At 44.1% G+C, this 15,502-nt stretch overlaps 2 protein-coding genes across 2 annotated transcripts; both read left to right on the plus strand.

Annotated features, from left to right (window-relative positions):
* Positions 1-2,537: 2,537 nt before the first annotated feature.
* LOC124483765 (endoplasmic reticulum resident protein 27) lies at positions 2,538-5,846 on the plus strand. The gene is made up of 7 exons (XM_047044310.1): positions 2,538-2,746; positions 2,852-2,937; positions 3,678-3,815; positions 3,939-4,055; positions 4,350-4,475; positions 5,358-5,555; positions 5,714-5,846. The coding sequence occupies exons 1-7, from the start codon at positions 2,689-2,691 to the stop codon at positions 5,753-5,755; spliced, it is 765 nt and encodes a 254-aa protein (XP_046900266.1). The 5' UTR covers positions 2,538-2,688; the 3' UTR covers positions 5,756-5,846.
* Positions 5,847-13,493: 7,647 nt separating this feature from the next.
* bglapl (bone gamma-carboxyglutamate (gla) protein, like) lies at positions 13,494-15,437 on the plus strand. The gene is made up of 4 exons (XM_047044056.1): positions 13,494-13,681; positions 13,868-14,095; positions 14,333-14,444; positions 14,817-15,437. The coding sequence occupies exons 1-4, from the start codon at positions 13,621-13,623 to the stop codon at positions 14,917-14,919; spliced, it is 504 nt and encodes a 167-aa protein (XP_046900012.1). The 5' UTR covers positions 13,494-13,620; the 3' UTR covers positions 14,920-15,437.
* Positions 15,438-15,502: the final 65 nt, after the last annotated feature.

Raw genomic sequence — 15,502 nt, forward strand, 5'->3', positions numbered from 1 at the left:
CAATTTGGAGAGATGCTGTCCAATCCAGTCCAGTGCGTTTGGAGAACTGCCAAACGCACTAGACTGTGAAATAATGTCTGGGTGTTAAAAGACAGGAGAGATCATTCAAGTTGAGAGGGCTATGAAGAATAGAATTGAATCGAGAGTAGAAGAAAATGGCAAAGGCGGGCACAACCAGAGATGAAGATACTAATGATGCCATACCTACCTGAGAACAGTAATGTCTTAGAATTGTTGTGAAACAGTCTGGAGGTGGGGGTTCCCCAGTGATAAGAATACGTAGATACCGGGGGAGTAAGATAAACACAGAGATCATTTGAGGAGAGTTGTTTTGGCTCAAGGCGTTCAGTCCTTAAAGAGTATTACTAACTTACTGCAAAGTAACACGGTCCTTAAGACTAATTCAGTTCGGGCCACCAGGCACATGGATGTTGACTTTGGGTGTTTACTGAGTTCACTTTTATTTAAACTCGTGAAGTCTTATCAGTGGAGCCTATCACAGAAACCTACCTGCAATTACCTTTCCTGCTGTACATTTTTTATATTTTTTTCATTTATTAATATATATATTTTTATTATTAAATCAGAAACAGATATATTGAAGACAGAATATGCAGAGATTGCATCAAACCCTGGCTAGTTTTTCAGATCATTTGGTACACACCCCATCCAGTGATCCATTAGGGAATCTACAATTAGTATATTTTAATTGTTCTGCAATGAAAGGCAAGGAATTTCAAGCATCGGACGAATGCTTCAATGAGACATGGCCAGTCTTTCATTGCATTATCTCTTGTGTTCCCTTAACCTGTGATAAATCAATCAATACAATTTGCTTTTTTTTGTGCTTTTTTTATTACAAGCAATGGCACAAAGGGCTTCAAAGATACCCATAGAATTTCACTTAAGCCAACCTATAAGCCTTGAGCAAGAAGACAATCCACAACTTACCACACATAGATTATCCATAACTCATATTAGGATACTAGAACATACTTTAACTTGAAAGGTGTTGACATACTCATAATTATTAAATGTTCGTCTCAATGCATATCTAGAGTACTGTTTCTGTGCGTGCTGCAGAACAGAGCATGGATTCAAGCATAGTGTCAAACTCAAGTAGCCTAGATAGTTAACCTGCCTGTTTATCTCAACCAAACACGTTTAAAAGGCTCAGTTTGACTGTTCAACACTGTAACTGCTCTCTGAATGCCAGTTAATGTTTGTAGATCCTGTATGTTTTAGATGTATTCCAGATGATGTTTGTAGAATTTTTTTAGAATAAGTAAATACATACTAGATTCGTTTGAAATATCATAATTAATTCTGATAAGGTATGGTTGTTATCAAAAGCTATCAATAAAAACACCACTTAATGAAAGGGTTAGGTGTAAAAATGTAAATTAGGTTGAAAACCAACCTAACAACCGATACAAAATGCCTGTTCTTATTGTACATAATACTGTACGTATTAAGGTGAATGAATAGACAGTAAAGTTACATAATATTACATGAATAACGGTTCCGCATAAGTTGAGGACATTGGCACTTAGACTGTATTTTTAATAAGAAGGATGTTAAGCTATTTATGAGTATCTCTCTATCTCTGATAAACTTGTTCTTTGTGTTGTGACACATCAGATGTTCCTGACTTAGTCTTACTGTTTGCAAATATAGGAACTGCTTTCCTCCTAAGCTAATTTTCAAATAGGTCAGCACAAATGCTACATACTGTATGTCTATGTCCAAGCACAGGAAACCTTTTGAGATGTTATTTAGTAATAAAGTTCAGAAATAGTTAAATATAAATATAAATAATTCATATTCATACTACATGTATGTAAAGAGTAACTGCGTAGAATTAGCAGAATTACTCTTTTTGAGGTCTTATCAAAAGATCATATAATGAATAGATGGTGACTTTCCTCACAACACGTCTACTGATGTTGATTTTCGAATGTCTTTTGTGACATAATACGTTGCATAAAAGGTCTAGTGTGCGTGTGGCGTTCCAAAATACCTGGCTGCTTGAATGTCCAGCCTGACAGCTCTCTCTACCATGAGACCAGTAGGGGCGGTGGAAAGACTGGTGTGTGTCAGAGGGGATGCACCATGGGCCAGTCAGGCACCGTGCATGCGAAGCTCCCTCCTGTGGCGTACAGGAGAGAGCTTCACATGCAATCGACTACAGTATAAAGCTCTGCATGTCCCTAATCTGTGTAGGTTCATGAGGACACTAACATCGAATGGCTTTGAAGTCCAGTTGTGACACAGAATGATTATTGTCATCTATATATCTTAACAATTTGAATAAATGATCCGAGCAAATGCTTAGAATATTTGGATCGTTAATATTCAAATGCTTACTGCAAATACTACTGAACGTTGTAACTGTACTTTAACACACACAAACACACACTTAGCGACCCCATTCACACAAATTCACAGTGACACGTCGTCGAACAGGTGTTTTTTTGTTTTTTTATCAACCACACCTGTCTGGTTCCCAGGCTCCCACCAATCAGAATCCAGAGAAAAGGCCATGTGGCAGATGCAGAGGGACTCAGAGATGGACGAGGTGCACACACGCTGGGACTGACGGACACAAAAGACTCGCCATAGACCAGGAAAGGAATCAGCTTTGCTCCAGGTGTCTGCCCGTTGCTCTTCAACACCCCGTATTTCAAGATGTTCCCGGCCTTATTTCTCTCCTTGCTCGTCTACACGGCTGTCGCGGAAGACAAAGGTAAGATTTGGGGAATTGGGATATTGTTGTCATGGGATGACTTCTGATATTCACCTCTCCTCTATCTTCCTCTCTCGCTCTTTTTCTCCATTTCTCCCGCCACAGACGGCGCCCTCCCTAGGCTGGGTGACGTCGGGGCAGCCGAGGCCTTCATTGACTCGGCTGAAGTCGTGGTCGTTGGGTTCTTTGAGGTCAGTCGGGGAAACGAGCGTGGGGAGAGAGAGACGACGGAGGGGATAGAGAGGACGCTAGAAATGTGTTCCGTAGGCCGACTTGAGGTCGGGAGCACGGGAAGGAGACACAACCACAGTGACCGTTAGCATGTGGCTAGGCTATCCAGCATTCCTAAGCAGCCATCCCGTAAGACCGTTGCTAGAGAGCCCTAGTTTTTGATGCTTTCAAGCTTTTTGGGAGGGCTGTTTCCTGTTGCCACACATTGGGCCAAGGGAGGGCCTTCCTGTCGGTGTGGTGTGGTGACAAGGGAAGAGAAGGCAGACGGTCGTTCTGGCGTGCCGATCCCTTTGGCCAGACTCCGTGTGCGGGGGAAGATGGCGGGCCCGCTGGACAGTTAGCCGGGGTCGCATATGTGGAATTGTGGGATTGGCACGTCAATGGGGGCAGTAAACAAGCGTAAACAGAGAGAGCAGTCGATGGGAGAAGAGAGAGTGGAAGGAGAGAGCCTGGGAGGTTGAAGGGTTGAACTGTAATGTTGAGGACAGTTCAATGTCTAAATGACTCACTAGGAAGGAATGCATATAATATGGTAAAAAAGGAAAACATACTTTTAAGGCACATGCTAGTGTAATGTCAGGATAGGTTTTCATCCTGAATACACCGGTCTACCAGCTTGCCTTTTCTCATCGTTTTATTTCTTTCACATTCCAGCTACTTTTCTCTCTCATGAAAATCACATTCTCATTCTGTCTATTAGGGGGAGGACAGTCATGGCTATAAGGAGTTTGTGGAGGCTGCTAAGGAGGTGAAGCCCATTCCTGTGGCGGTGTGTGGTGAGAAGGAAGTGTGGGCTAACCTCAGCATCGTCTCTGACACCATCACCATATTCCGGAAGGTAACCTCTTTGACCATATATGCCTCACTCTGAAAATCCTGACATTTTAAAAAACAACATTTAAAACCACAATGAAAAACTTGTGTACTCACCCAAAAAATATGTATCTGTGTGTGTGTTCAGGCTGATAACCACCAGGAGAACCTGCAGCTTTCAGAAGCCAAGAAGATAGAAACTGACGGTTTAGTCCGCTTCATCACAGTCAATGAGCTTCGCTACATCACTGAATACAACCAAGTGGTAAGCCCTGCGCTCCCTCTATTCACAGCACACCTGGCTCCGCCCAGAAGGTCTCACCTAGAGTTAAATCAAATGCACCCTCAAATATATTTGACCTAGCTTTTTGTCAATTTACTACTGCAATCTGGCAGGCCTGTTGTTGGCTTTCACGGAACAAAAATCATGAAATACCTTCTATCCTTCTACAAATAGCGTTTGGCACTTTTTAAACGACTGACATTTTCTCTTTGCCATCCTATGTACTTCATCTCAACCTCTCTTTCTCCCTCCACCTCCCCACCCCTCTCCATTCAGACGGCAGTGGGTCTCTTCAACTCAGACGTCAAGACGCACCTCCTGCTCTTCACCAGCAGGGGGAGTGATGACTATACTGTGCTCAAGGACCGAATGGGGGCCCTGGCCCCAGAATTCACCGGCAAGGTGATTCCAAATGAGCCCTCCAGTACACCACTGCTCTGGATCTATTCTATTTTCAACTGTATATAGATGTTAGGCTTATGAACCTTTTACGAACCTACTTGATACAACTGAATCATGTTTGGTTAAATCATGCTATTTGTAAAAGATCCTGTAAAGTGGAATTGAAAATGAGTTTGCAGTTCATCACATCACAGAAGAATGTGTTGTTAATTACCCATCCAAATTTGAATGAAAAAAAAAACATAGACAAGTTTTAAATTAGGCTTTGAAATTGTGAGAAAATCATCAGTCTTCTCTGCTGGAGATGTGGGCGTGGGGGCCTTGAGGGCGTGTCACCTGATGGAGCTGAAGCTCCGCCCCCTTGAATTTATTGAATTTAGCAACAACAGCAACACTAGCTAAATCAATTGCAGATATCAGAACATACCTACCTGCAGTCCCTGCAGTTGTGTTTTATATATCAATTACTTTGTCTTTGCATCGTACCAGCTGAGTAACAGAATGCAACCGTCTGTGATCTGACATAGATAGGTCGCTGTGACGTAGATGGGTCGGGTTTTGGCCCCGCCTATACAAAACCTGAGCTGAAAACGGAAAAGAAACAGTTCAACGGTCTAACTCCACATTTCAGTGCGACAAAGTTTTCTCGCTTTGCACATGCTTTCATGAACTCATTTCACACTTATATAATGTACTGAGAAGCAAATCATAGAATTTGCTTTACAGGATCTTTAATCTTTCGAGAGTGTGCTTATTCAGTCTCATAATTGTAATTAGAAATGTATGAAGTGGAGTTACATTGATTTCAGCCTGTTATTACTGTAATTACTGGTCAAATTACAAATTGCTCCTGAGTTATCCTAGTTGTTGACTCGATTGCAGTTCTTATTTGTGCTGATCAACGGAGCGGTGAAGGCCAACGAGCGATCGCTGGGTTACTTTGGTCTGAAGTCAGGTGACCTGCCCCGGGTCGGCATCTATGATGGCGACTCGGACATGAAGTGGCTCCTGCCCGAAGGGGAGATCTCTACAGAGCGTGTGCGGGAGTTCTGCCAGTCCTTCCTCCGAGGAGATCTAAAGGTGAGAGGTCGCTGAAGGCATCAAGGTCACTGAGTCACCAGAATAATAAAAAAAAAGAAGCTAATATCTAAAGCTTAAAAGCTAATATCACAATATTCAGTTAATAATTCCTCTTTATGCGGCAGCTTATGGAATTATATTTCAATTTTTGTTCTCAGGAGGTGAAGGAAGCAGGCCCTGAGTCCAAAACTGAGCTGTAATGCTGTGCTTTAAAAGTTTGCTTTATATGAAACTAACTTTCCATCTGATAAAGAGATAACTGTAAATAAAACAGGGGACCTTCTTGGCTGACTTGTGTGTTGTTTTCTGCGTGCTTGTCCAAGCATGTGTCTGCGGTTTCTGGTCATTCTGATGCTGGCATTGTCTCTTTACCATTCTGCTGATCCAATGGTCAAGACCACAACTGGCAGGCTGCAAAAGACTGACCCAGAGGAGAAGCAAGTCTAGGATGAGGAGCGGAGAGGAAGAGATGAAGAGGAGAGGCTATCTTGAGTAGGAACGAAAGAAGGAGATTCTCAGAATGACATTGTCTAGACAGCACATGCATCCAGTGAACTCGTCTGGCATGGCCAGGTCTGGTTTAGAATAAGATGAAACTGGATTGAGTAGAATGGGACAGAATAGAAAGACTAAAACACAGTGGAACATTTTACCTAGAGGAGCTGATTAGAAAAGTAGTAGACTGAGAAAGTGTGCAAAATCAACTCTCACACATGAACACACTGGCACACAGTTCAACAAGAGAACCATGTTAAAGTGAGAGTACAGGCAATCGGGAGTCTATAAAAGATCCAAAAGAGAGAAACAGATGGTCTCAAAGCTGCATCAAATATAAAAACCAGAAGTGAGAGAAACTTTTAGCGTCAATCCCTGAAAAATTCCCCAGAAAGAGAAGGGAATTTCAAGGCCCAGACTGAAATCGGGATAATTAGTAGTGTTGGAATGCCAAGCGGAAACATCAGCCGGTATAGGGAAAACATTGCCTGGCAGCTGGACTTTTTATACACAAACCAGATATATATATTTTTTTTTTGTTGTATAAATATTTTGATGCAAATGTATGTGTTTGTGGTGGTGTACTGTAATTAAAGTTTGGATAACATTGGAAAAAAACCTTTAAGGTTGATGGTGAGAATTGACATTGGTGTGTCTCCCCTTAAGGACGTTATCATTGTCTCCGTTCGCTCAGAGAAACGGTCAAATCGACACATTTCAAATCAAGTATCCACATTTAGGCATTGTCCCTTTTTCATAAAAAATGTGCTGCCCAAAAAGCACAGTTTTTGTTAAGGCATTTTGGAATCTGAAGGCCCATATCGCTCCTTGTGACACCGGGGTGTGATCAGTCTCGGAAGGTATAGGCTATACGTTTACATTTACGCATTTATCAGACGCTTTTATCCAAAGCAACTTCCAAGAGAGAACTTTACAAAAGAGCATCACTGATCATAACAACGGTAGCCCCAAACATTGCAACCAGCCAAAACATGAAGCATATTGTGAAAAAAACAAATAAGTGCCAAAGGGAAGAACCATAAGCGCATGCAGTTAAACTAATACATATTATTAGAGTTTAGATGTTCTTCTTATTTCTGTTTAACTGGCAGATTGCAACCAACACTGAGAGGTAAAGTACCTACTACATTTCTGATCCTTAATCACATCTGTGATCACATTGATTGGTAACATGTGCGATTAATTAGTTAGGCTTACGTTGTCAGGGTTTGACCGATTATTTAAAAGGGGAGAGCAAATAAGTATCAGATATGGAACCAGTTCTTTTTTGGGGTGAAAATCCGTCCTGCAGTTTGTGATACCCTTGGAGTTGCAAAATGGTTGTGGATTTTGCAATATGTCTAAAGTGAGTTTATAACATGATACATTTCTATGGTGTCTGTTGGTGGGATTTCATCTAACTAGTCTTGTCTTTTTAGTTTTTTTTTGATGGGTTGTCTGCTGGTTGGAGCTGCTGTCTGTGCTCCTGTATTCCAAGGTACTTATTTTGTTGGTGGGTAGAACCCATTACTTTCAGTAGAATCCATTTATTTGAGTCAAGATCAACAGTTTGCCTTTCAACTTGCTTATGTTTCTCTTTCCACAGGTGACTCTGGTAACTCAATGGGAAAAGTCTTCCCTGGATCCAGCCCCCGACTCGTTGCATCACAGAAGCAGACTGAGAAGCCCATCAGCAACAAGGTCACTCAGAAACTGTCTAACCCAAGGGGCTTGAAGCATGGTAACGGCATCTTTGGACTTGCAAGGAACAGCAAATCACCATTCCTGTCCAGTCAGTACATGAAACCCTCATCTAACTCGGGTAATGCCTTCCTGTCACATAAGAGTGTTAAACTACCGCAAGCTGGTCAGTCCACTCACTTTGATTTTAATGTTGAAGTGAAAAAGCTTGTGGATAACTGTGAGAGGGGTGACTCATCTGGCTGCGACATGGGCACTGAGAACGGCGTCGGGGTCAGCTGCAGTGACCCATCCGGGTGCGACTTGGACACTGACGACAGCGGTGGGGTCAGTTGCAGTGATCAATCTGGGTGTGACTCGGACACTGACGACAGCGGTGGGGTCAGTTGCAGTGACCAATCCGGGTGTGACTCGGACACTGACGACAGCGGCGGGGTCAGCTGCAGTGACCCATCCGGGTGTGACTCGGACACAGACAACAGCGGTGGGGTCAGTTGCAGTGACCAATCTGGGTGTGACTCGGACACTGACGACAGCGGTGGGGTCAGCTGCAGTGACCCATCCGGGTGTGACTCGGACACAGACAACAGCGGTGGAATCAGCTGCAGTGACCCATCCGGGTGTGACTCGGACACTGACGACAGCGGCGGGGTCAGCTGCAGTGACCCATCCGGGTGTGACTCGGACACTGACGACAGCGGCGGGGTCAGCTGCAGTGACCCATCCGGGTGTGACTCGGACACTGACGACAGCGGCGGGGTCAGCTGCTGTGACCCATCCGGGTGTGACTCGGACACAGACAACAGCGGTGGGGTCAGTTGCAGTGACCAATCTGGGTGTGACTCGGACAATGACGACAGCGGTGGGGTCAGCTGCAGTGACCCATCCGGGTGTGACTCGGACACAGACAACAGCGGTGGAAACAGCTGCAGTGACCCATCCGGGTGCAGTACGGACTCTGAAAACGGCGGCGGGGTCAGCTGCAGTGACCCATCCGGGTGCGACTTGGACACTGATGACAGTGGCAGGTTCAGCTGCAGTGACCTATCCGGGTGCAGTACAGACTCTGAAAGCGGTGGGGTCAGCTGCAGTGACTCATCTAGCTGCAGTAAGGACACTGGTGGCACAAGCATCAGCAACGAGAGCACTGGAACTGACAGCGGCAGTAGGGAGTACCATCCGGATAGTGGTGCTGAGGCCTCTCAAGAAACCACAGGCCCAAGGACACGCCCCTTCTCAAATGTCCGCGCCAAGTACCGCACCAAGTACCGCAGAAGAGAATTTGTTTCCTCCCAAAAGCAATATACCCCTGGGGAGTTCAAAACCCATCGTGGCCATAACCCCTTCTTGGTGTACTGGTGACACTAGACCAGAGGTGAGTCTTTAACTGGCTGACATCTGTGGAAAGACATTTCCATTAGATAAGTTTCCATTGTGTTCCTAATCATTGCTTTATTGTTTGTTTCAGGTTTTCCTTCAAACTTGTAAGGTGGAACATGTTCAACTTGACCAATAAATGCTCACTAATGCCTCGTTGTCCTTTTGATTAATTGTTAGTTATTGGGTTTTTTTTGTCCCATGTTGCAGCTGCTGATATGTCGGATAGTTGATTTGGTGTTGGCTTTATTGGAGTTTGCAATGTGCAGGCTGTTTTTGCATCAGTAAACACATCTATACTGACACAAAGTTAACTTTATATTGTATTTCTGTGACTTAGCTAGCCAGAATTTAATTCATAGAACCCTTTGAAAGAGCCTGATTGTTATGTCAGCAATTTTCACTTGGCCCTGTTTGGAGTTTTAAAATCAATACTCAACTTGTGACAGTATGCCCAAAAAACATTGCCAATTGAAAAGTTCTCCAGCAAGTAGGCCAAGTCTTCATTCGATGCCTGACTCAGCAATTACGTCAAATCCCTGTTGTCTTTAAGCTAAACTGGAGTCGTTGATCGTTTTGTGCAGTTCACGAAGCAACAATTGACAGCTAATAACGTTCCAGCCACTTAAAGTATCTATTTCATATTGTCTTACTGTAAGTTGGCGAGCCAGATTTGCGACTTGAGACAGAAAACCCTTTGAAAAGGAGCTGGTTCGACGTTATGCCAGCGTCAACACTGCTAACATAGCTGGACTGGTGTTATTGTGGAGTCTGCCTTGAGTGTCATGGAAAGCGGTGCACTTTATAGGAATATTTCCTTTTTAAGAAACATTCATCAAAGCAACACACAGCATTTTAACTTCAGTTTTGAGATCACTTTTTCAAGTGTCTAGTGGAGTTCCACCCTGATTTAGATCAACAGGGCCAGTTTAACATGACTATAAGAGCTCTATCATAAAACTGTCAGCTGATTATTTTGGGGGGCATCTCGAAGCGCTGTTACAAACAACTTCAAACATGGTCTTTGGGTCCTGAACAATGACAACTTTGTGAGATTAGTTGGACACTTGTTGCCCTAAAATTCAACCATAAAACCAGACATTCCTTGCATAATATATACAATGGGAAAAACAAGTTATTGTTAGGCCTATATGGAAAGCTGTTTGAGAGGGTCCCAGAGTTTAAGTAGGCCTAGTTAGGTTTGTGGTTTGATGAGGGGACTGACCTGAGAGGTTTTGAACCTCATGCGTGCAGTCAGGTCAGGTGTGGGAAGCAGACAAAACAGACAACTTCCTTACTGGACATATACGGCATTGATTAGATCTGTCGTTGACTATCGCTGTCTAGTTTACAGTACTGCTGCGCCATCATTTAAAAAATGTATACTTAGAAGTTGGCGTCGTCTTATTGGTCGACTTTGAAGGGTTGTATGGATGGTCACCCACCTACTGCAGAGGCACTTACAGATTGCTGAGTGAATGAAACCCCCTGTGGGACAGGTTTTGGTTGGACTGATGGTGTTAAGGCTGCTGCTCTAAGACTAAAAGGGATAGATATTGGTTCATCTGTTGTGTGGGGCAGGGGTGGACTGGCCATCGGGGTTACGGGGAGAATCCCGATGGGTCGACAGGGTTGGGATGGTCCAAAATACCAGCTCACTGCCATCACTAACCGGCCTTCCGTCTGACATCGCCAGCACGTCCAACTATTTTCCATATTACACAGCTTGAACACGTATAAATGTATCTAAGACCTTAATAGTTTACAATTGCCGACTGAGCTTGATACTCCTCCTCGCAATCTGTATTTAACACAGCACATGGCCGGGTTTCCCAGATTCGTTAAGAAGCTCTTAACGCTCAGAGCTTCTAAGGAGCGTTCTAAGAGCGTTCTAGAGTGTTCTTAGAACGCTCCTAAGAAGCTCTAAGCGTTAAGAGCTTCTTAACGAATCTGGGAAACCCGGCCCTTATGAGTTTGAATCAACCTCTTGTGTTTTCAGACGTCTTTCTAACCCCCAGATGTGCTTTGGCAAGATGGCGTTACGTTAAGACGCAGCACCCAGGCGCTTTTCCAATTCTATCATCTAATCTAAATACAGCCTTTAAGGTATTTGAGGTGCGTTTTCTTTAGGGTTGTGACTCCACCACTTAAGGTTGGCTTGTCTAGAGTTGACTTGTCTTGAGCATCTTCTTACTCCCTCCTGTTTTCTGAGGGGAAATGGATCTGAGTCCCATATCAATCATGAGGAGAGGAATATGAGTGCACTTCCTGGGTTTTTACAACCACCTAAAAGCGGACACAAATAATCTCCAGTTGCCATGGCTCCTGCAATGAGATGAGCACGTACTGTATGTTCAATAGATTACCACACCTGCAAATGTTAGCCTACCCGTTCATAAATGTATGTTACCTTATATGACAGCTTAGTATGAAAGACAAAAGAGTAGGCCCTTGTATTTAACCCCCTACACCCTTTAGTAGAATATAGAAAGTGTTTAAGTACTTGGTCTGTGGTGTTAAATGTTACACAAAAATAAGTTTAGTCTTCGGAATAAGCTCCACTCTTGTGCAATATGCCATTGAGAGAGGGAGAGAACGTGTCTGTCTATGTATGACTGTGTGGATTGTATGTCTACAAACCTTAGACTCTCTACAAACAGCAGTGACAGTAAAAAAGCAAGCATTCCTCATTTGTCTAGATGACCACGTGGCTTGCACTGTATGGGTTTTCAGGAACGAAACACAACCATAAAACACGACTGACCTAAAGCTGAAGCGTTTAAACACTGTTTGCTCTGACCAATAGAGTGAGAGTCTGTGGCAAGTGTTTTCTCAAACTTTGTCCCCCCGCATTGAAACGCTTCCACAAAAATGAACACTGGACTAGACACTGAAATTACACCCCACTTATTCCAAGACAAATCCGTCACCAAGAATAACACCAGACCATGATGGGTGGCAAGGCCAACCTGCAACAACGGAGATCTTGGCAGTATTTGACACAGTATGATAAAAGTGGACACCAACAGGCCCTCGCTGAAATATATTTATGTATACAGTGATAAATCTGCCTAAACATACAATCAACTTCTATACAGTGTTTAAATGGAAGTATGGCTGGCCTCCCATGTCCCCACACACTCCAACCATCTCAAAGCCATTCTAGGCAAACCCCAAAAAAGGGATCGCAGGCTTGAACTCTGATCCCCATGGCGAATAGACCGCTGGGCTTATAGCTTGCCGTTTCCAAACCAATGTGCATATCACATATGGGTCTGGCTTGCTAAAAAATACCCTGGATTCCATATGTGGAAACACATCGAGCAAGGCCTGTTCAGAGTCTTTTGGTCCCCCCCCCCCCCCCCCCCCCCCCCCGTCATTTATTTATTTATTTGTTTCTTTTTGTTTGTAAAGCGTAGGCCCCGAGGTCGGGAAGGCCGTGGATCTATCTGGGTCTGGGCCTCTTTATATAGCGACTGGCTGCGGTTTGAGTGGGACTAGGCAACACTATAATTACCTTCTGTCAGATAATGAGTCTGGGTGCTGTCCCTTGTCACTCGATTAGTAGCATGGGGTTTACCCGCACTGTAGTTTGGGGTTTGTGGGGGTGGGAGATCAATTTTGGCACAAGCGAGCGACTGGCGTTCTACGGCCCTGGGTTACACTGATCTTGAATCCAATCACAATTTATGGATGATGTTATTTATAAATGCCAACGATGCTTGTGACCTATATGCCTTTTTGGGGGTGTTGCTGGTAGTTTTTATTTTGGGGTGGGGTTGGAACATTTCAGGGGTTCGCCGTGAATCGGTTTCCCCACAAACAAACAAAACCAAAAAACACAAAATGATTGGTTGGTCTGCAAAATGATTGACGTGAAAGTGCATGTTTTGGATTTAGAATTGAATCTCCTCAACAGAATGCTCATAAAAACATGTATGTAGAAAAACATCCATGTCGGATGAAATATCGCCATTCATTCCCCGATACCGTTTTATTTTTACTTACGATGTGTGTGTGTGGGGGGGTGTTTGTGTGTGTTTCACTCTAGATGTATCCCGATGTTTCTCGGATGTGGTCTTTGCCTAATCACACATCCCTGCTCGTTTGTTTGCATGCGAGCATGCTGTTTCATTGGCCTCAGTGTCTGGATCACACATGTTTGTGTGCCATGTATATGTAAGAATGTTTGTGTGGGTGAGATTTTATAGAACCCTGTGCCAAGGGGGGCGAGTAGGTGTCTGTTTGAACATGATGTGAGCAGATGCAAACGGAAGGGCTGACATTCGATTCCCTAACCAATCAGAAGGGGCATCTGGTCGTGTGCATGACAGATGGGAGGATGCCCGGACCACAGTATATATTGACAAGGAATGGAGGGAAAGAGAGAGAAAAGGCAGCATCGAAAGTAGGAAGAAAACAAACGGGAAAGCCCAGAGACTGACAAGAGGCCAGCGATCCCAGAAGACGAGACAACCGCTCAACAAGCACCATGAAGACTCTGTCCCTGCTGTCTCTCTGCGCTGCCCTGTCAGTATCCTGGTCCACTTGGGGTATGAAAACTCAACAACCTTTTACAACCTTCCTTTCTATTCCTGTCAATGTACACAAACACAACCCTATTTAATAGTTACTAATACAACTCATGTTATGGTGTATTGAAACATGTATGTACTTCGTTATGATATCATGTGCTGTATCCATGGGTTGTTTGGTGAGTTTGTGACTGTGATCTACAGATGTAGTCCTCGACCCCGCAGCTGTTGTTACACCTGAGCCCACACCCGCTGTGGACACTTCCTCTGCCTCGGACTCCTCCTCATCTTCATCCTCATCCTCGGAGTCTGACTCGGCTTCCTCATCGGCGTCTGACTCTGCCTCATCATCGGCGTCTGACTCTTCTGCCTCAGACTCTTCTTCCTCTTCTTCCTCCTCTTCCTCGGAGTCAGCTGGAGCCAGCACTGAGGGTATGTGTGTGTGTGTGTTCTGGCTCTGGTCAATATCTGTGAGAGGGTTCATATGCATTTGTGTGCGTGTACTACACAATCTATAAACCTTAAGAAAGGGGAAGTGAAAAGTTTACACCTGTGTACTTGAAGAGGAAGGAAAACAGCGTTCACAGTTGAGGTAGTCGCTGTTTGGGGTCGTAAAGACAAACCGTGTAATCAAGTGTGTGTGTGTGGCTCGGGTGTGTTTTCCCTCAGCTCCTGAAGTGCTCATGAAGAGAGACCTGGCCTCCATCTTGTTGAGGAAGAGGAGGGCCGCCCCCGCCACCCCTGCAGGCCCAGCAGCCCTCACCCCCCTGCAGCTGGAGAGGTAACACACATTAACCCTCACGCATGGCCTTCTGGGAAAGATCTATCTACCATGGGGCCTTTTCTGAGATGTAGAAGCCTAAATTAGTCCTTTAACAACCATATGGGTGTCACTGGTTATGAGGCGGTTGTTGCAGTGTGCTGGCGCAATGGCGCTTAGAGGGAAGGCGGTACGGTTAATGGCTTCCGCAGCTGCCACATGAGGTCAAATGTTGTCTGAGTTGTCTTTGCGTGCCCAACGTAACATGTACAAGCAGTACAGTCTTGGAGTTTGGCTTCAAACCTGTGGATTGTAAAATGCAGAACATTTAATGATATCAGCGATTTCCTCTGAGTTATTTTTGAGTCTCCCTCTCTCTCTCTGCCCACTTAGCCTAAGTGAGGTGTGCGAGCTGAATGTGGCGTGCGATGACATGGCCGACACCGAAGGCATCGTTGCAGCATACACCGCTTACTACGGACCCGTCCCCTTCTAAAAGACACTATCCTAACCACCTAAGCTATTTTCTGATTACTCATAGAGTGTTCTCTGACGCTGTTGGTGTAAACTACATCTTTGTGAAAAGATGAAATGCTCCTTGTATGTTCCTAAAGGGGCAATGCTAAAAACATATCAAAGAGGAACTACTCCTGCCTTCTGTTTTGGAACCCAACTACCAGTTTTTTTTGCTGTCTGAAAGCCATGAATCCGTGTGAAACTGTCCGTCCAAGTGCAAAGTGTAAGTTTGTATATTTGTAATGCACGAGGAAGCAATGTTTTGCATTGAGCTTTGGTAACAAGGAGATACTCCAAACAAGATCTGTGGAAACTACAGTATAGAAGTGTATATTTTTGAATGCAATCACAAATTGTGCTAAAACAGCAAATGTATTGTCCTGATGTATCATGTTTATCCTTTTGTAGTATTACGCTTAGTTGAAATGCACATCATTTATCTTCAAAGTAACAAAAGTTATTTGCATCTGAAAGAAAATACATTATTTTGTCTTGTAATTAGTGTCCTTACTATAAAATTGTATTTGGTTTATGAGTTGTTGTATGGCTGATAAAGGCCCATT

This window comes from Hypomesus transpacificus, chromosome 21 (genome assembly GCF_021917145.1).
Source record: "Hypomesus transpacificus isolate Combined female chromosome 21, fHypTra1, whole genome shotgun sequence".
In the NCBI taxonomy this organism is placed as follows: Eukaryota; Metazoa; Chordata; class Actinopteri; order Osmeriformes; family Osmeridae; genus Hypomesus; species Hypomesus transpacificus.